This window comes from Aquarana catesbeiana, linkage group LG10 (genome assembly GCF_042186555.1).
Source record: "Aquarana catesbeiana isolate 2022-GZ linkage group LG10, ASM4218655v1, whole genome shotgun sequence".
Classification (NCBI taxonomy): Eukaryota; Metazoa; Chordata; class Amphibia; order Anura; family Ranidae; genus Aquarana; species Aquarana catesbeiana.
In genome coordinates, this window is record NC_133333.1 from 43,762,023 (window position 1) to 43,784,424 (window position 22,402).

The following is a 22,402-nucleotide window of genomic DNA, read 5'->3' on the forward strand; positions in this document are numbered from 1 at the left end:
TGGTGGCAGCCATGCAGGCAAAGGCCTCTTCAGGACTGGGGAAGGCTCTGAGGGACGCCGAAGCCTCCTGGATCAGCCTGTACGCTGAATCCTGCACAGGACTGGGAGTGGCCTTCCTGGCCCTTTTATATGGCAGGCGGAGGGGAGGGACCTGAGACTCAGTCAGGCTGCGACTTGTCCCAGGCTTCTCTTGGCTGACACTTAGCCCCGCCTCCTCCTGGCTGCCACTAATCCCCGCCTCCTCCTGGCTGACACTAATAATCCCCGCCTCCTCCTGACTGCCACATTCCACAGCCTCCTCCTGGCTGAGGTCTTCCTGTGTATGAAAAAGGGACATAGTTTTAGTATTGTTTTCATCAATCACACACAATTTTCACCTCCTGACTGCTGCAAATTCAATGTTAACAAATATAACAGACTATCCTTCTGAGCCCAGCATTTTGCATTCTTGTCCCAATTTTGGGTGCCCACTACTGTCTATTGATATGTAAAACACTTTCAAGCAGCAATTAGTGATCAATAATAACATCTAGTAAACATCATTTATTTATTGACCAGAAATCTGTAGAAGAATGCTATACCTGACTCCAGCTGGGCTCCTCCACTTCTTCCTGGCTGGAAGGCCCAGGTTGGACATCGGAAGCCTCAGTTGGTATGGAAGGAAGCGTGGAAGGAAGAGTGGAGAGGGATTCCCTGACTTCAGTGTGGTCTGACAGAAATCGCAGTCTCTCATAGTACCACAGCCTGGGGACATAAATGTCATCTGCTGCAGCTCCGGATCTCTGGGAATCTGTGACCTTCTTGCGCTCCCTCAGATATGTGCTCCTCAGGCCACCAATTTTAGCTTTTAAATAAGGGATGGTTGCTGTGGGGACCACCGGCTTCACCAACTCCAGCAGTTTCTCCAGCGCTGCCTGCCTCTTCTGTTTGTGGTTATAGTGGGGGTGTCTGACCTGCCACAGACAGGGCAGCTCTCTGTACTTGTCAATAAACAGGGGCAGGAAATTGTGGTCATTGAACCCATCCATTTTCTCTGCAAGACACAACACAAGACAAAGCCTAATGTCAGGCCAAACTCCCCTAATCTTGTTACAATATAGGCTTCAATTTCGAAGCAGTATAGGCCCAAGTTTAGATCCTACCTTCGTTAGCACGATCGGCGTCTCCGATGCTCCTTCCTCCGCTCACAGATCGTACGTAAGACGCGCGCGTTACGATTTATACACACTGCGCATGCGTATAACTCCGCCCGCCCCTGACGTTCTTTCTATTCTATTCCCCGCCCCTTTTTGTTCGGCGCAGTGGAGGAAGAGCACATGGCGGATAGACAGCAGGATCGTGCTAAGTACAGCAACGAGGAGGAGGGGGAGGAAAGGCCGGAGCCTGAAACGTCCCGATCCAGAAGGAGATTAAAGGACTCAAATATGTCCTTTGGGGAGATGTTGGAAATGGTGGACATCCTGAAGAAGGCCGACTATGATGGAAAGTATGGGCCTTACCCCAACCCCAATGTCCGAAAGGCCAAGATCATTGCGAAAGTGGTCAGGAGTCTGCACCGGAAATTCGGGGTACGACGATCGAAAGATCAGCTCAGGAAGCGGTGGTCGGACCTGAAATTACGAGAACACGAGCAGTACAGAAAGATCCGGAGAGTGCTGCAAAAAAGTAAGTAGTTGTGCTGTGTTCCTATTGTTCTTGTGTTTATTACGTTCGTGCTGCTCCATGTGCTTTTAGGAACTGTTGTACAGTTTAAAATGGCAACTTTCATGTTCATGGGCACATTATTCGTTCGGATCACACATTTTTTTTTCGGACTATAAAATACCATTGTTTAGCCCATATGCATTTGGCCACCATTTTGAGGCCCTATACTTGTCTTCAAAGAATTGGGTTGTGTAGATGGCTTTGTTACTAGAATGAAATGCAAACTAGATTGTGTGTAAGGAGAGGACACTGAGCAGCTGTTTTCACATCTGGACACTGGAGCACTAGTGTGGGACCCCAGAACACCCTTTTTATTAGGGGGGCCACACAGGTGCTCCAGTGTATACTATAGGGGGGTCTCCATCTGTGAAGCTTGTACCAAACAGGTAAAGTATTGCAGCTTGACAAAGGACACTAAAAAAGCTACATCTTGGAACTCTGCTAAAATAGATAATTGTACCCCACTTCCAAGCAATGTTTCATCTTTAGAGTTCTGCCATCAAATATCTGTGTGCTAATTATACCATTTTTGTTTTACATAGGGGAGAAAAGACTCGGAGGACACCCCTCATCCGAGGAGACCAGAGCCCCCCCCCCCTCTGGAAGAAGGGGAAATCCCCCCAACACAAGCTGAGCAGGAGGAAGAAGATGTGGTGGAACTAGTCACCACAACAGGTGAGTGTCTGCAACCACAGGCTCAGATAAGAGATGGATGGCGGCATTTTTTTTAGACCTAATTTATTTTGGGTTTCCTCTCTTTTTAGGTGATCGTGAGGTTGTGGATCCAGATCCTTTCACATCCGAAAGTGCCCAGATCCTGATCGGGGAGATCATGGGGTGTAATTTACAATTGGAAAACATCCAGCAAAACATCAATGATGTTATTCCAAAATATAAAAACATCATTGATGTTTTGGGGCGAGTTTAAAGCCCCTCAAAATCACTTTCTTCTTTTGTCTGCTACAATGTGCGAAATGTTTTTGTGATTTTTTCTCAAAGCCAAATTTGGAAGATGCACACAGTGTGTCAACATGTGCTATCTGCCATCACGGGAGATCAATGGACGCGTTTTGGGGGTGCAACCCCTTCCTCAATAATAAAGTAGCGGTGAGGAAGGGCTTTCTCCCCCAAAACACGTCCCTTGATCCCCCGTGATGGCAGCTAGCACATGTTGACATTGGGAAATTTGTGTGCATCTTCCAAATTTGGCTTTTCCTGGGGTGATTTCACCCCATCTGAACGCTATATCAAACACAGTTCCTAAATACTCATGCCTGATATTGCCTTCAAGTTCTGCCAAATGTGAACTTTGTAAGATCAAGATTTGTGTCTTTCTTGTGGGTTTTACACAGGCCTGTTTTCTATAAAATGCACATTTTGATTTTGGATAATGACACCACAAAAATTGTTATACAACAAACATGTTGGTTTGTCAGAAAAACCTTTGGTAAATGCACATGTGATTGTGCTGGTATTAAAAAGATTGTTAATCAAGAATGTGTGGATTATTGTCTCAACGCTACAACACTTTTGGGGTGATGTAATTGTTGTTTGATGAGAAAATGGGGGTAATTTCCTAAGGGCAAATCCACTTTGCACTACAAGTGCAGTTTCAGTGCAGTTGCAAGTGCACTTGTAGTGAAAAGTGTCTTTGCATTTAGTAAATAACAGCCAACAGTGCTTTGTATAAGGTTACACAATCACGACATTTTCTGCACTCCACACATTTCTGTCAGGGTCAGCTAAAACAAACACAAGCAGTAAATGTCCACAAAGAAGAGCCTGGGGGGAGATGCCTGTCGAGAACTTGAGGTCCTGCAGACTTCTCCCTGTGGCCAAATACCACAAGGTAGCGACCAACCTCTGCTCCGGAGTGATGGCTTGCCTCATGCAGGTATCCTGCCTGCTGATATAGGGGGTCAGCGAAGCCAACAAACGGTGAAATACGGGGTCCGTCATCCTGAGAAAGTTCCTGAAATCATCAGGATTATTCTCACGGATCTCACGGAGCAAAGGCATATGACAGAACTGGTCACGCTGAAGCAACCAATTCTTGGTCCATGAACTCCTCCCCACCCTGTTCATGGACTGGACTTGTGTCAAGGTCAGGACCCCAACACCAAGCCCCCGCACAGCACGAACTGTACGAGGAGTACGCATACGAAACATGGCTAGAAAACGGTCGGCTGCTCAGAACGAAGTAACAGAACGCACTGAAGAACAGCAAGGCCTGTGAAGAGCGACCTAAAAAACAGCAACGAGAGGACAAGATCGCACAGAAAACTCCGATACGAACTGACTGCACGCACTGAAGAGCAAATACAAACCCACAAGCACAAACTGAACGGCAGAAAACGATCTGAAAGCCACGAGTCTGAAAAAGTGCGAATCGTCTCTCACCAAACTTTTACTAACACGAGATTAGCAAAAGGAGCCCAAAGGGTGCCGCGCTTGGTTCTGAACCGGCCTTTTCTAGTCTCGTCGTACGTGGTGTACGTGACCGCGTGGTTGTCGATCGGAAATTCCGACAACTTTGTGCGACCGTGTGTAGGCAAAACAAGTTTGAGCCAACATCCGTCGGAAAAAATCCTAGGATTTTGTTGTCGGAATGTCCGAACAAAGTCCGACCGTGTGTACGGGGCATTATTGTCTGCATTGGAAAGAAAAAACTGAGTGTAGTGACCATGTAAGAAGGAGGGATTGTATGAGGATGGGAAGTGAGTTTCCTGTAATAAAAGAATTGCGATTTTTTGTGATTTGTAGTGGTTAAATAGTGCGTGGCTATACAGAGGGGGGGAGGAGGGATAAGTGTGTCAGAATGCATGGATCAGAGGGGGGGATGAGCGCATCACACAATAAGTGCCTACCTGAGACTTCAAGAAATGTACTTGCGTCCAAGCCTTCACAGCCTGAGAGTTTGGGATTCCAGGTTGTAGTTGCATTGTCGGGCTCCGTCCTGAGTGACTCCGGGGATAGGTGAGAGGAGGAGGGGAGGAAATGGTATAAGGTTGACCCTGAGAGGGAGAGACAAGACATGTCAAAAGCAATATGAAACAAAAGCCATAACCAAGAAAACATTCTAATTATAACTGGATAACATTCAAGAACCCTTACAGGAGGGAAAGGCGGGTAGTCGCCCCCTGCAAGGTTTTCCCTCAGAACAAAACCCCCCAAAAATAGGGTCATGGAGGTGTCTCCGAGTGGGGGAAAATACCACTCCGAAACTCGTGGAGGCGAAGTGCAGCCACTCCGGCCAAACCGCCAAAAATAAAACCAAAATTAGAACCATGAAAAAACATACTGAAAGGAGTCCTGAGAAAAATGAAGCAAAAAGAAAACGGCTCAGAATCGAGAAAAAAAAAAAAAAAAAAATTTAGAGAGTCTGGCTAAGGTTCTGCCAGGAGAAAACGGGGGCTTAGGAAGTCAGCGTCCCATTTTCAGAAGACTACCGCAGGAGGTCCTGGGGAGAAAAAAAATGGCTCTGTTGATAGTAGACTGTTCTTTAAGGGGGGCGTCCATCTTTGGATCTCTTGGCTTGCTGCTTGTGCCATAAGGGTTGGATGGGACTTGAGGGTGGTGGTCTTTTCGCTGATTGAGGTGTACTGGGATCCATAACAGCAGGTGGGGCCGGCGAGTGTGAAATAAGGCCCAGTTGCAGCAGCAACCGTTCCCCGTCTCCAAAGTTCGTGAAGCTATATGATTTATTTAAGTAGGCAAAGTTGAGGCGAAAAGGGAACGACCATCTGTAGGCGATCGATTTTTGTGATAGGCTGCTCAGGAGAGGCTTCAAGGATCTCCGTCTCTGTATCGTGAAGGGGGAAAGATCCGCCAAAATTTGAATCGGGTGTCCTTGGAAGGAGAGATTTTCTGTTTCCCTTGCTTTGTGCATAACTTGTTCTTTAACTCTGAAGAAGTGGGATTTAACCACTATGTCTCTGGGCAGGCCATCTTGGCGTGGAGGTAGCAAGGCCCTGTGTGCTCGATCTAATTCCAGTCTGTAGTCTGGAATGTCCGGAATCAAATGTTTGATGAAAGAGCGAACGATTTTATCTGTGTCCTTAAACGATTCTGGAAGGCCTCTTAACCTAAAATTGTATCTACGAGACCTATTTTCGAGGTCATCGAGTTTTGAGTACGCCATGTCCAGTTGGTCATGTAAATCTTGGATCCTGTCAGTGTTCTGGTTGGCAACTGCAGCGATTTGATCAGTCTTAGATTCAATTGCTTCAATTCTTATGCCCAGTTGCTGCAGGTCTGCCTGTATAGTGGTGGTGATTTGTGAGGCATTGTGTGCTAACCCTCTTGAGAGCATATTAGAGAAGGTGTCCATGAGGGCTGCGAAGTCTGTGGGGATAGGAGCAGGGGGAACAGTCTGAGGGCTGGATGTGGAGCTGCTCTCCTCCATCTGGGTTAGGGGGGGACTTCCATATGGCTGCAGCCTAAAGAGTCTGTGGGGGATGTTGGAAATATCCCATCCTGGGGATTACTCACTGTTGGAGGATTCATCCTGTCTTTGTGTGAAGGCAGGGGTGGGAAGTCTTCCAGGGATGACGCTGGATTCTTTGTGGAGCCTCGTGTTGCGCCGGCGGCCGCCATTTTCGAGAAGGCCGCGATCCGCGGGCCGGGATCCAGGAATCGGGATAGGTCCCGTCTGGCTGAGCCCCCGATCATGCGAGGGGGTCCCCAGGACTCTGGGAGGTGAGGAGGGGGTCCGATGGGCTGGTTCCGCCGCTTATTGTGGCTGTGGCGGTGGATGTAGGCCGGAGTGGAGCGGAGCTCTCAGAACGAGCGACCGTTCTTGGAGCTACCGCGCATGCGCCTCCCTGTCTAAATTCTAGGTACAACAAATCTATGTTGGACCACAAAGCTTGAAATCAACGCAATCCTGACCAATCACAGCAGATCACATGACAATTGTAAACAATGGATGGCTTCCTTTCATGCCATCCATTGTATGCAATTGTGTTGTTAGCTGTGATTGGTCACAGTGATCACATGGTTCAGAAAGGGTCGATCACGGCCGATGTGTACCATGTGATTAGCTTTGACCAATCACAGCTAATCACGACAAAAGACACTGAATGAACCAGTTTGATTTAGTTAAAATGGTTGCTTATACCAATGAAATTTACTAGTATAAGCAATCATAATGTGTAAAAAAAAAGCGCAGTGGTAGTTCTACAACGAGAATTAAATGTTGATAGCTGGAAAGGCTGCCGGATCTTGTAGTTTTCCATTCACAGACATTGTGAATGGAAGACCCTCGCTAGCTACCAGATCTGGGAATCAGGGGCTGCAGGGGCCGGTCCATTCGTAACATGTTACACCATGAATATGGGTGTAACATGTAACGAAAGTTGAACTTATCCTTTAAGCTTTGAAAAAATATCTGGAAGCTGATTGGTTTCTATGCAGAGCTTCACCAGATTTTTCACTCTTCAATTTTAGTAAATCAACCCCAAGGTGCCTGTTTACCAGCAGCTGCATTACCTGGTGCACATTTATCCTACTGCAAATATGGTGAGTGGGACTGTGGAATGGTGGAAAAATCCCATCAACTCTGACTTTGGAGCAGTGGTGGCTGGTGGTATCAAACCCCCCTCCATTTGGTTGGTCGGTTGGTCAGTTAGTCGGGTCACAGACAACCCCCCCCCGGTCGGTAACCAGCCTCGCACTTACCCCACCTAGATCACGGGCAGCACTTCCTCCAGGCAGTGTCTCCTCCACCTGGTGCTTCCCCCTGCGTCTCAATCCCTCCTCCTCCTTGGCGGCCAATAGGATTGCTTCTCCTCTCATCCAATCGAGTGATGCGTATCAGGACCCATTTCCTGATTGGCTAGGAGGAGACTCAGGAAGACAATAGTGAATATTATGGTATTTTTGAAACAATAGAGTAGTGGGATTTTAAACATGCCAAATGAGAACAAACTCAGAATAAAAATCTATACACACTTTATAATATGTACTGGGACCTCTGCGCTACTAAATGAACAAGTAATAAAAAGGTTCCAATGTGGATAAAGCTATCAAAAAGCTTATAAAGTGATGCTGCAAAATCAATAGTGCACACTGTAACACCATAAAGTAAATATTGTGAATAGGAATTTCACGCAAACACATCTACATCAATAATAATCAAACATGAATGTAAAAAATGACTAATAGTCACGTGATCTGTGTGTAACCATTAGTATAAAACAACAAAACAAGTGTCCATTAAAAGTCAACTAATGAAAAATACTGGCTCCAAAACTCCTAGCCAGGTGATAACGTGATCAAACAGCTGTGTAAACGTGACTGTTAGTGGTGATAATTCCAAAAAATAAAATTCACGGCTGGGCTTATCCACTCTATATAAGTACTCCCATTGCCCTTACCTGAAGGGGCTTAAAATAAAGCCTTGCTGTATGTAGTCTGGGGGTGTTTATCCTCTAGGTTTCCAGGTGATGTCCTCTGGTTCCAAGAGAAAGAAAGGCACCTTGGCTGCTTCTAAATGAAGATAATTCTACATCCTTGTCTTTCCAGCAAAAAATGAGAAAGAAGAAGAGGGGGGCCTCCAATAGTGTATTAAGTTTTTAAAAAAAATCAATTTATTTAAGTAAAAATATATAAAAAAGTGGCATACACACTGTGGATACAGTGTGGAGATGTGACAGAAAAAGATGGCGGCGGAACGCCGTCACCTGGTGCAAAGCTTCCGGTTCACAGGAACAGCATCCGGGATCAGCGTCGGATGCTGTACGTGGTAGGCTAGCGGGATCCTACGCGTTGCGTCACGTGACCTCGTGACTTCATCAGGGATTCTGATTGGTCAAAGCCTCCGTTCTTTTATAGTGCATAACAGGAAGTAGTTCGAGCGCCATGTTTGTGTAGTCTAAATGATATATCATTGCTCGATTAGTGTTTCCCTGTTTGAAAACTAAAAAATGTATATATTTGCATACTGTGCAGACTTTATATGAACTTTAAACGAGTATTGATAGTTCATTCTTGAATGTTAAGTATATTATTATATCTGATGTTCAGAAATATGTACTTAAATATATACGATGTATTATTTACTATATATACTGCCATCTTGTGGTGGTAAACGAAAGTATCACTGAGTAATTGGTCAAAGGGTCCTGGGCAGTCCCATAATAAATGCTCCAACGTAGGGATTAAATAAGAAGTTTTTTTCTTTTATATCTATTTTAGGATGTGTTATTAAATCCGGATGGGATAATGCTAGTCAAATAATATCAATCTATAATTAATTAATCCATAACATTAAAAATATACTGTATGTCATAAAACCTTAGTAATAAATAAACCTGATAGTTAATTAGGACGCTGCCATCATATGGATAAATTAAATAATGCAATCAATAATGGCTAATTAAATGAGAAGACAACTGTAAGCACTAATGTATATCAATTGGATGGTCTTGGATTCAGCTAAAAATTGATTATAGATTATTTTTAAAAGATTAAAACTGGTCTATGTACCGGAAAATTGGCACGAGGTTTACAATTGGTAAAAATATATAACGACAAAACAGTGAATCAACAATTGCTAATAAAACAATATAGGTCAAAGAGTTAGTGCAAAATTAGCAATAAATAAAATCATAGGATCGCAAAGCAGTAAATCAATAGTCACTGATAAAACAATTTAGATCGAAGTCTATATTCAACCCATTTGACACTAAAGTATTCATTTTATGAATCCACTGAGATTCTTTTTGGCTTAGGCTTCGAATTTTATGATTGCCTCTCCATGATTTATGATAACGTTCTATGCCCCAAAAAGTCAGTTCTGCTGGGTTGCTATTATGAACTTCTGTAAAATGTCTCGATACATTGTGTTTGGGGAACTTATTTATTATGTTTTGTACATGCTCTTTTATTCTGACTTTTAGGGCTCTTTTTGTCTGTCCTACATATTGCAGGTTACAAGAACACTGCAAAACATATATGACCCCTTCTGTGTGGCAGCTAATAAAGTCCTTGATTGGGTGTGTTTGTCCTGTATTAGTTGCTACAAAGTCAGTTTTTTTACTCTGAAATTTTCTAGAACGTTGGCATGCAAAGCAATATTTACACGGAAAAAAAACCTTTTCCATTAAAAAAAGAAAATGAATTGGTAGGAGGAGGGTCTACTACATTTTTAACAATTAGGTCTCGTAGTGTGGTGGCTTTCTTATAAATAATAAATGGTTTCTCCGGTAATATATTCTTCAGATGTTTACACTTTATAACACATAACACACGTGCTTTAAAAAAAAAAAAACCCATTGGAATCCATGCGTCCAGCGCCCCGCATGTAGACTAGGGGGGGCGGCGCCCCTGTGCCCTGCATTACGGGCTGCCACTGCTTGGGAGAATATCTATTACTTCTTCACTGGACACATATGCTGGAATGATTTAACTGAAATCAGGACACAAAAAAAAATAAACTTTTTGATGTTACAGAAGCATGTCTATCACATATTTGGTCTAATCATTTGGATTTAGATACACTTTTATTTTATTATTATTATTATTATTATTTTTTTTTTTTGTTCAATGGCAGTTGTTTTGTTACAACACCAATTCACCTTTTTCTCTTGTCATTTCCCTCTATTTGTCCTAGTTTGTCCTACAGCTACAGCACTATGTCAGACCTCTGGAAGTGGACTTGGCGGTGGGGAAATTGCTGGAATTGTCCTCGGCACAGTGTGTGGGATATTCATCCTTGAAGTCATTGTGTACTTTGTTCTAAAGGCAAAAAGAAGTATAGTATTCTTCTTATATCCCTGTTTGAGTAAAGTTCATCATAATATGTCAATTACTGCATATTTTTGATCAGATCAGCATGGGAGAAAATATGTATTAAATAATAACATATTGAAGAGAAGGTAAATCGGGCAGGTATTCAAATGATGGTGTAATGCCGCGTACACACGAGTGGACTTTTCAGCATCAAAGGTCTGACGGTCTTTCTGGCGGACTTTCAATGGAGTTACGACGGACTTTCGGACGACCGGACTTCCCAACACTGTCCATTGATTTGAACGTGATGACGTACGAAGGGACTAGAATAAGGAAGTTCATAGCCAGTAGCCAATAGCTGCCCTAGCTTCCTTTTTTTTGCGGACTAGCATGCAGACAAACAGGTTTTTCGAACCAGACTCGAGTCCGTCGGAAAGATTTGAAACATGTTCCAAATCTAAAGTCCATATGATTTTCAACAGAAAAAGTCCGCTGCAGGTCCGATGAAGCCCACACACAGTCGGATTGTCCGTCGGATTCGTTCCATCGGACCAGTCCGGTCGAAAAGTCTGGTTGTGTGTACATGGCAAGAGTTCTACAGTATCTTCACTTCAAATCTGGGTTTGAACATTAGCTGCCAAATACAGACGTACAACAAAACACAGAATTTTCTTTTGAATAAAAAGCATTTGTCTTTATTTATTATGACTTTAATTTATAAAAGATCAGCCATTGAAGTACAAACCTAAAAAAATCTTTAACAACTTGGGACCACTACGTTAATATACAGTATATGAGAAAAACAATCTCATAGTCTAATTCTGTTTGGCAAGTTTATTCCCAAAAAAACCCCAAGAATTACACTTACAAATGGTAAAATTCATATAGGCATAAAACAAAAGGATTCATCAAGATGCGTGTGTCACTCTCACCGCTCCTAGATGGTATCAGTAGCGGTGATACTCAGGTTGAGCGTAATACGTCTGAATAGGTGGCCATTTGACTACACCCTAATTTCATCATTGACTTCATCAGGGGACGTCTGTATAAACATACACACGCACAGTATATATTCCAAATGATGAGGCAGCACTGACGGAACTTAAAAGGTGAACACTTGGTGATGACATTTTATTTTGACAAGGCAGCAGCTCATCTTCCTCAGGACCTTCCTTGGTCTTTAGGAAGATGAGCTGGTGCCTTGCTGAAACATCGAAAATAAACTTGATCACTGAGTGCTCACCTTGCAAGCCCCATGAATGCCACCTTATCTTATGGACTATATGTACTTCATGCTTTGCTGAGCACATGGGCAACTACTGGGTTATATACTGTATTTATTGGCATATAACATGCACTTGTTCTCCCTGAAAATTGTGTGCAAATAGCGCGTGCGTGTTACATGCTGATACTTCAATTTTAGCTGCCTCGGAGGGGACAGGGAGGGGGGTGGGACGAGCGCCATCAGATTACATACAGTGAGAATCTCCTGTTTACTTGGTGGCTTCTGTAATAGGAAGTCCCATCTCCTGGACTGCCATTGGACCACTGTTCTGTCTATCATAGGAGATTCTCACTGTATGTAATCTGTCGGTGCTCGTCCCACCCCCCTCCCTGCCCCCTTTAGGCTGCAGATAGGCATCGATCAGGCTTCACTGATGGCAATGGTGAGGCTGCTGCATTAATGGCAATGGTGAGGCTGCTGCATTGATGGCAATAGTGAGGCTGCATTGATGTGGACTAGGGATGAGCCGAACACCCCCCGGTTCGGTTCGCACCAGAACCTGCGAACGGACCGAAAGTTCGCACGAACGTTAGAACCCCATTGACGTCTATGGGACTCGAACGGTCGAAATCAAAAGTGCTCATTTTAAAGGCCAATTTGCATTATATTGTCCTAAAAAGGGTTTGGGGACCCGGGTCCTACCCCAGGGGACATGTATCAATGCAAAAAAAACTTTTAAAAACGGCCGTTTTTTCGGGAGCAGTGATTTTAATGATGCTTAAAGTAAAAAAAAAAAAAGTGAAATATTCCTTTAAATATCGTACCTGGGGGTGTCTATAGTATGCCTGTAAAGTGGCGCGTGTTTCCCCCGTGTTTAGAACAGTCCCTGCACCAAATGTAATTTTTAAAGGAAAAAATCTCATTTAAAACTGCTTGCGGGTTTAATGTAATGTCCGGTCCTGGCAATATGGATGAAAATCAGTGAGACAAACACCATAGGTACCCCCCAGTCCATTACCAGGCCCTTTGGGTCTTGTATGGATATTAAGGGGAACCCCGCTCCCAAATTAAAATAAGGAAAGGTGTGGGGCCACCAGGCCCTATATACTCTGAACAGCAGTATACAGGCGGTGCAAACAAGACAGGGACTGTAGGTTTGTTGTTAAGTAGAATCTGTTTGTCATTTTGAACGGGTACATTTTTAACGTGTTTAGCTCCAGCCAAAAAATCTTTTTTAAGCTTTTTGGAAAACATAGGGAAGGGTTATCACCCCTGTGACATTTGTTTTGCCCTGCTGCAAAGTATTGCATCAAAAATTGTAATTACACGCCCCCATTAAACAGGGGCAGAAAAATTGTGCCTTAGGCACTGGTGGTGGCGCCCAGAACCAAAAATGTTCTTACAAGCTATCAGCGTGATGATTGAGGAGGAAGAGGATAATTACTCAGGGATAGTCACTCAGCATCAGCATAGGCAGTCTTTGAAGGGATCTGAGATTTCAAAAAAAAATATTCGGTTACATCAGCATCAGGTGCTTGGTAGCTGGTGGTGATCCAAGACTGATTCATTTTTATGAAGGTCAGTCGATCGACCGAGTCGGTGGACAGACGCACCTGTGATCGGTTACCACGCCTCCAGCAGCACTGAATGTGCGTTCCGAAAGAACTCTGGATGCAGGACAGGCCAGTAGCTCAATTGCATACTGTGCAAGCTCTGGCCAGTGATCCATCCTCAAGACTCAGTAACCCAGAGGATTTTCGGTGGGAAAGGTGTCCAAGTCTGATCTTGCCCCTAGGTATTCCTGCACCATGTAAAACAGACGCTGGCGATGGTTGCTGGAACCGATCATACCTTGGAGCTGCGGACCAAAAAATTGTCTGAACGCATCGGTCAGAAGGCCACCTTCTTCACCGCTCCTTCTTTGACTAACCGAAGCCTCAGCAAAACGTTGTCCAGAAACAGGAGTTTGTAACCTCCCAGTCTCTGGGAACGCGTTGCACAGACCTTTCTGCAAGGCCTCCCGAAGATGTTTCATCCTCTGCTCCCTCTGCGATGGCAAGATAAGGTCCGCAACCTTACCCTTGTAACGTGGATCAAGGAGGGTTGCCAGCCAGTATTGGTCCTTCTCCTTGATACCACGAATACGAGGATCCTTACGCAGGCTTTGCAGGATCAGGGAGGCCATGCAGCGTAGGTTTGCTGAGGCATTCGGTCCGGAGTCCTCTGGGTCACTAAGGACGACATGGTCCGCAGCCACCTCCTCCCAGCCACGTACAAGTCCATGTGTTTCTTGGGACTGATCCCTTAAAGACTGCTGCTGATGCTGAGTGCCAGGCTCCACCTCCATACTGACACAATCTTCCTCCTCCTCCTCCTCCTCGTCCTCTTCCTGTGTGATCGGCGGGCCAGCAGGAACACTGTCTGGATAAAGGGGGCCTTGAGAGCTAAGGAAGTCCTCCTCTTCCTGTCTCTGTTCTGCCTCAAGTGCCTTTTCCATTATTCCATGCAGCGTGTGCTCCAACAGGTGGACAAGGGGGACAGTGTCACTGATGCATGCACTGTCACTGCTCACCATCCTCCTGGCCTCCTCAAATGGTGACAGGACAGTGCATGCATCCCTGATCATGGCCCACTGGCGTGGGGAAAAAAAAAACAAGCTCCCCTGACCCTGTCCTGGTGCCATAGTCGCACAGGTACTCATTGATGGTCCTCTGCTGCGTGTGCAGCCGCTGCAGCATGGCCAACGTTGAGTTCCACCTGGTGGGCATGTCACAGACTAGGCGGTTCTTGGGCAGGTTAAACTCCTTTTGGAGGTCCGTCAGCCGAGCACTGGCATTATATGACTGGCGGAAATGCACACAGACTTTCCTGGCCTGCCTCAGGACATCCTGTAAGCCCGGGTACCTGCCCAAGAACCGCTGCACCACCAAGTTAAGGACGTGAGCCAAACAGGGCACATGGGTCATTTGTCCCTGTCGGAGGGCAGAGAGGAGGTTGGTGCCATTGTCGCAAACCACCATTCCTGCCTTAAGTTGGCATGGCGTCAACCACCTCTGAACCTGCCCCTGCAGAGCTGAGAGAACTCTGCCCCAGTGTGGCTCCTGTCCCCCAAGCACACCAGCTCAAGCACCGCATGGCATCTTTTGGCATGCGTACTTGCGTAGCCCCTTGAACAGCTACGGAGCACCGCTGGTTCCGAGGACAAAGCACAGGAAGAGGCCATGGAGGAAGAAGAAGAGGAGGGGGTGGAGGAGAGAGGTGTGCCACAATCATTAGCATTTTGGAGGCGTGGTAGCGGAACAACCTCCAACACTACTGCACCTTGTCCTGCATCCTTCCCAGCTGCCAGCAGAGTCACCCAATGCGCCGTGAAACTTAGGTAACGTCCCTGTCCATGCCTGCTGGACCATGAGTCAGCGGTAATATGCACCTTACCGCTGACCGCCCTGTCCAGCGAGGCATGGACATTGCCTTCCACATGCTGGTAGAGAGCCGGAATCGCCTTCTGTGAGAAAAAGTGGCGTTTGGGTACCTGCCACTGAGGAACCGCACATTCCACAAACTCACGGAAGGGGGCAGAGTCTACCAACTGAAAAGGCAGCAGTTGAAGTGCTAGCAATTTTGCCAAGCTAGCATTCAACCGCTGGGCATGTGGATGGCTGGGAGCAAACTTCTTTCGGCGGTGCAGCAGCTGGGGCAGGGAAATTTGCCTGGTACAATCTGACGTCGGTGTACCAAAAGCAGATTGCCCACAAGTACTTGGCTGTGACACACCTAATTCTACACCTTCATTCCTCTCAGTGCAGGTCTCAGAGAGGACTGAAAGTCTAGTGGGGTTGGAAATCTCAGCTGATGAGGAGCAAGGAGAGGTCCTCTTTGTTCTTTGGTGTGGGTCTTTTAGATACGCTTGCCAACGAACTGCATGGCAGGTCAACATATGTCTGGTCAAGCATGTGGTACCCAAGCGGGAGATGTTTTGGCCACGCGAGATACGCTTGAGATATATGTTGCAAATAGCAGCGGTGCGATCTGATGCACTCGTCTCAAAAAAGGCCCATACCAAAGAACTTTTTGAATAACGCACAGAGACTGCAGCGCCCTGCACATGTGGAGCTTTGGGGTGTGATGCAGTCAATGTGCTGCCCTTAGGCTGGCCCCTGGAGGGCATCCTGCCTCGTTGGTGATGTGCCGCCTCCTCCTCCTCCTCCTCTCTCCTATCAGGCACCCACGTTGAGTCAGTGACCTCATCATCCCCTCCCTCCTCATCACTGGAGCAAACCTGGCAGTATTCTGCAGCAGGGGGAGCATGACTGCCAGATTGCTGTCCTTCTTGGGCACCCCCTCTGTTTGTGCTCATGTTACTGCCTTCATCAAGCTCAGTATCATCATCAGAGCCTTCCAAATGCTGGGCATCCTCCTGGAGCATGTACCCAACACTGTGGTCAAACAGTTCGAGGGACTCCTCAGAAGGACATAGTGGGGCTAGGGAAGGAGTCACTGATGACATTGAGCCGAGGGAAGAGGCCGCTGCTTTGCCAGACAAAGTACCCTGGGCATGGGTGAGAGAGGATGAGGAGGATGAGGACGGCTTGGTCATCCACTCGACCAAGTCTTCCGCATGTTGCGGCTCAACACGGCCAGCTGCCGAAAAAAAGGCCAAGTGTGTCCCACGGCCACGTGCTGATGAGGATGCACCGTCTCCACGACCAGCACTAGACACAGAGCCTGCTTGCCCTCTCTTATTGGCTTGTGACTGTCTGCCTCTCCTTCTTGGCCTTCCAGACATACTAATGGCCTGTAGCTGCACTAAGCAGGGATATATATATATATATATATATATATATATATATATATATATATATATATGTACTGATACTGCAGCTAGCAAAATCAACTGCCTGCCTGTAGTATGAGAACACCACCAACCTTCTACAGGTAGCTTTAGCTGAACACTGTGCAGAGCTCGCAAAAAACTAACTTGTAGCTTTTTTAGCTGCCTGCGGTAGTGATAGGATCAGGAAAACACCACCAACCTTCTACAGGTAGCTTTAGGTGAACACTGTGCAGAGCTCGCAAAAAATAACACTGTGAGGTGGACGCACCACACTAACTTGTAGTTTTAGCTGAACACTGTGAGCAGGACGCACAGCACTAACTTATAGTTTTAGCTGAACACTGTGAGCAGGACGCACTGCACTAACTTGTAGCTTGAGATGAACACTGTGCAGAGATCTCACTACACCAACTTGTAGTTTTAGCTGAACACTGTGAGCAGGACGCACTGCACTAACTTGTAGCTTTAGATGAACACTGTGCAGAGGTCTCACTACACCAACTTGTAGGTTTAGCTGAACACTGTCAGCAGGACGCACAGCACTAACTTGTAGTTTTAGCTGAACACTGTGAGCAGGACGCAAAGCACTAACTTATAGTTTTAGCTAAACACTGTGAGCTGGATGCACTGCAGTAACTTGTAGCTTTAGATGAACACTGTGCAGAGGTCTCACTACACCAACTTGTAGTTTTAGCTGAACACTGTGAGCAGGACGCACAGCACTAACTTGTAGTTTTAGCTGAACACTGTGAGCAGGACGCACTGCACCAACTTGTAGGTTTAGCTGAACACTGTGAGCAGGACGCACAGCACTAACTTGTATTTTTAGCTGAACACTGTGAGCAGGACGCACAGCACTAACTTGTAGTTTTAGCTGAACACTGTGAGGAGGACGCACTGCACTAACTTGTAGTTTTAGCTGAACACTGCGAGCAGGATGCACTGCACCAACTTGTAGGTTTAGCTGAACACTGTGAGCAGGACGCACAGCACTAACTTGTATTTTTAGCTGAACACTGTGAGCAGGACGCACAGCACTAACTTGTAGTTTTAGCTGAACACTGTGAGCAGGACGCACTGCACTAACTTGTAGCTTTAGATGAACACTGTGCAGAGGTCTCACTACACCAACTTGTAGTTTTAGCTGAACACTGTGAGCAGGACGCACAGCACTAACTTGTAGTTTTAGCTGAACACTGTGAGCAGGACGCACTGCACCAACTTGTAGGTTTAGCTGAACACTGTGAGCAGGACGCACAGCACTAACTTGTATTTTTAGCTGAACACTGTGAGCAGGACGGACAGCACTAACTTGTAGTTTTTGCTGAACACTGTGAGCAGGACGCACTGCACTAACTTGTAGCTTTAGATGAACACTGTGCAGAGGTCTCACTACACCAACTTGTAGGTTTAGTTGAACACTGTGAGCAGGACGCACAGCACTAACTTGTAGTTTTAGCTGAACACTGTGAGCAGGACGCACAGCACTAACTTATAGTTTTAGCTGAACACTGTGAGCAGGACGCACTGCACTAACTTGTAGCTTGAGATAAACACTGTGCAGAGGTCTCACTACACCAACTTGTAGTTTTAGCTGAACACTGTGAGGAGGATGCACTGCACTAATTGTAAATAGTCTAGCTGCCTGACTGTGGTACTAATAGGATCAAAAGAAGACCAGCAATTTTCTCCAGGTAGCTGTAAATACTGTAACAAGACAAGCCTGCCTGTCAGTAGGAAGATAACAGGAACGGATCTAGCTAAACTGAATACAGTGTATATATATATATGCAACACCTGGGATGCATATATATACACAATACACTGTAAGTGCAGCTAAACTGACTGACTGTTCTGCCTAATCTAACTCAAATCAAATGTCACTGTCTGTCTCTCTCTCTCTCAATGAACGCCGGAACACACACTACACAGGGCCGCCGTGCAGGTGGCCTTATATGTTGTGGGGCGTGTACTAAATTCCCTAAGCCATAATTGGCCAAAGCCTCCTTGGCTTTGGCCAATTACGGCTCTCTGTTCAGACGGCACTGTGATTGGCCAAGCATGAGGGTCATAGTGCATGCTTGGCCAATCATCAGCCAGCAATGCACTGCGATGCCGAAGTGAATTATGGGCCGTGACGCGCCACACGAATTTGGCGCGAACGGCCCATATCGTTCGCAATTCGGCGAACAGACGATGTTCGAGTCGAACACGAAGCTCATCCCTAATGTGGACTGATGAGGCTGCATTGATGGCACTTGTGAGGCTGCAGATGGGCACTGACCCTTATTTTGCTTCAAAGTTCCTTATTTAAAATTTTAGTTTTTTCCTGAAACTTTCCTCTTAAAATGAATGTGCGTGTTATACGCCGATAAATATGGTAATATGTTATCTTATTGATTTTATTAGATGGTCTTATTTGTTGTGTTTTTTAAAAAAAAATTCTATCTATAATTGTATCTTATTGTGTTTAAAAACAATGCTTTTACACCACTTGCATTGTATCTTTTTAAGAAACTCCAAGCAGTACAGTGTATGAGAATGCACATGTTCCTGAACAACATACCTATGAAAGGACTATGCCAGGAACTCAGGTAATTAATTCATTTTTATCATGTGTAACAAAATTTTAGGTTAACCACTTGCCGACCAGCCACCGCACATATACGGCGGCAGGTCAGCTCTCCTGCACGAACCGACACACCCGTACGTTGGTCCGTGCATGTGAGATTGCCGGCGCCCACTGCACGCCGCGGGTGCGAGCCTGCGGGTCCGGCGGACTCGATGTCCACTGGCCACCCGTGATTGCTGTATACAGAGGCAGAACAGGGATCTGCATTTGTAAATAAGGTGGATCCCCATTCTGACAGGGGACATGTCAGATCTGCTGTACTCAGTGATCGGGAACAGTGATCTCTGTCATGTCCCTGGCAGCCCATCCCCCCTAGAGTTAGAACACACTGAGGGAACACATTTAACCCCTTGATCACCCCCTAGTGTTAACCCCTTCCCTGCCAGTATCATTTATACATTGATCACTGCATTTTTATAGCACTGATCAATGTAATAATGTCACTGGTCTCCAAAAAGTGTCATTTAGGGTCAGATTTGTCCGCCACAATGTCACAGTCCTGCTAAAAAACGCAGCTCGCCGCTATTACCAGTAAAAACAATAAAGGATAATAAAAGTCCCTAAATCTATCCCATAGTTTGTAGACGCTATTACTTTTTGCAAACCAATCAGTATAGGCCTATTGCGATTTTTTTTTACCAAAAATATGTAGAAGAATATTGGCCTAAACTGATGAAGAATTTTTTTTTTATTATTTTGGGATATTTATTATAGCAAAAAGTAAAAAATACTGTGTTTTTTTCAAAATTGTTGCTCTTCTTTTGTTTATAGCGCAAAAAATAAAAAAACACAGAGGTGATCAAATACCACCAAAAGAATGCTCTATTTGTGGGGAAAAAAGGACGTAAATTTTGTTTGGGTACGTCGCACGACCGCGAAATTGTCAGTTAAATCTATGCCGTGCCGTATCGCAAAAAAATGGCCTAGTCAGGAAGGGGGTAAATTCTTCCAGGGCTGGTTAATGTGTACCATTTTTGTATAATTTTTATACAAGAATCAGTAAGGAAAGACTGCGCATGATCAGAAACAATAAACAATAACAAAAAAAAACCCTTGTCATACGGGGATTTTTGTACAAATTTTCGTTCATCGGTTCCGATCTACTGTGAAACGAGGAAAATCAGACGATCGTATGCCCGATTTTCTTATAGTGTGTACCCCACTTAAAGGAACACTCATCTCTTGTTACAATACTGTCTTTGAATAGATTAAAAAAACCAGTTAGAGTAAGGCTGGCCATATATTATACAATTTTCTGGCCATACACACATTCAAATTCCTTTAGATTTACCTTCAACTATGTAGTAGAAGGTCCTGCCTGATTGCATACAATATGAAAGTGTTTAGGTTTGACCTCATATTATATGTTTTTGGTAAATCTAAAGGAAAATTTTACAAGAAAATTGTACAATGTACGGCCAGCCTAAGAGGACTGAACCATGGAAATCCCTAGAATCCTATGCTCCAGTTCCCATAATTAATCCCCAGGAGAATCAAAGAAATCCATTCACTCTATAGGTGGAATCTACTGGGTGAAGATACAGATGAGATTTTCACAGCATTTAACATTATAGAGAAGTTTCTCAATAAGTGGTGAATCAGCATAGAAAAAAAGGGAAACCTGCTCAATATTTTTGTTTTTCCTCCAGATCCCAGCAGTATTAGCCCATTTTCATTGCTTTATTTGATAATCTAATTATATGAGAATGTTTCTTTGTGATACTGGAACATAAGTACAGAATGCTTACTGCACCTCCCATGCAGTCAAAAAATGCCAGTATTTTATTTCTTTGTAAAGTGATTGGGTACCTAGAATTGGCGCCCTATGAATGAGGAATATGCAAATGAAGCTGCCCCTTGAAGGTGAACAAGTCACAAAAATGTTGGAAAAATAAATAAAATGAATTGAATTTATGCTACTTAAGATTATGGTCACATTATATATTTATTATTGTGTTATATTTTCTTCACATACAGTATGTTCTCATGCACAGAGTCTTTTTGTGCCCAAACTTAGTGTTGCACTTTACAATTTGCATATTGTTTGCACTTTTGTGCGTTTTTTATGTGACTGTTTTCATATTGCATTTGTCGCATGGGATCGCACTAAAACTAAATATTTTGGTTGCGTATAATACAATTCATCATATGTGCACTGTATAGTTGCACTTTATTTGAATTTATGCTATTTAATGTTTATGGTCATATTGCACTTTAATAATACAGTGATATATTTACTTTCATATATGCTTTTTTTCACAGGATCATCTTGTGTTTATACCTAGCCCTCCACTTTATTTTTTGCATTTTTATTTTTTGTGCCCTGTATCTGGGTTATAGTGCTTAGCTGCAGGTCATTAATTGACAAATTTTTCACATTGTTTAATTCATTTATCACTTAGCGCAGATATATCATTTTTATTTTTAAAATATATAAAAGGTGGCGCTAAGCATATACAAGTGAATATACAGTATATATCATGAACCAAAATCATGAACATATATAACTGCAAAAAAAACACATATATTGTTGAACATATAGCAAGCTAAAAAGTCCATTAGTGATAGTGTTCCCAACACCAAAACATGCTTTTAAATGAAGCTTCTAGTTCTTCCACCACAGGTGCTCAATGGAAAGGTGGCAACTCACCACAGGTGTTTTACCACTTTTTAAGGCAGGTCAAATTGCGCATTTGGAATAACAAATTGATTCCCACTGCCAACACCACTCCGCTCCAATGGACCCTCCGCATGAAGCTAGGGCATAAAAAGTCTCATAGTGTAGTATATTTAATAAAATGTAAAAGCAATGACAAAGTAATAGGTTGCACTCACATGTAAAAGTGCCTGTCTGGCACTAGGGAAAACATTGTGTGCAAATCTGGCTGGTTCCTAATAAGGTAGTGTGCATTCTGCGTCCCGCTCATAGGGGTAAAGCCTGGTGTGGGGTGACTTACTCTCTCGTCTCCTGTGGAGTCAATTTTTATGCCCCAGCTTCATCCAGAGGGTCCATTGGAGCGGAGTGGTGTTGGGAATCAATTTGTTATTCCAAATGCGCAATTTGACCTACCTTAAAAAGTGGTCAAACACCTGTGGTGAGTTGTCACCTTTCCATTGAGCACCTGTGCTGGAAGAACTAGAGGCTTCATTTAAAAGAATTTTTGGTGCTTATTGCCACCTTTTATATATTTTTTCATTTGATTTCTTTGGAAGTGTGTAATGATAGTAGTAGTAATATCGCTACTATATCTATCACTTCCTGGAAGTTCTGCTC

The 22,402-nt window shown here is 44.4% G+C and overlaps 1 protein-coding gene across 1 annotated transcript in view; it reads left to right on the forward strand.

Annotated features, from left to right (window-relative positions):
* The window catches only part of LOC141110640 (cell adhesion molecule CEACAM1-like), a 122,125-nt gene that overhangs the window by 89,090 nt on the left and 10,633 nt on the right, over positions 1-22,402 (forward strand). Inside the window, exons 5-6 of the mRNA XM_073602108.1 lie at positions 10,319-10,459; positions 19,011-19,090. Coding sequence (XP_073458209.1) covers positions 10,319-10,459; positions 19,011-19,090 — 221 coding nt within the window. The remainder of the gene's footprint in view (positions 1-10,318; positions 10,460-19,010; positions 19,091-22,402) is intronic.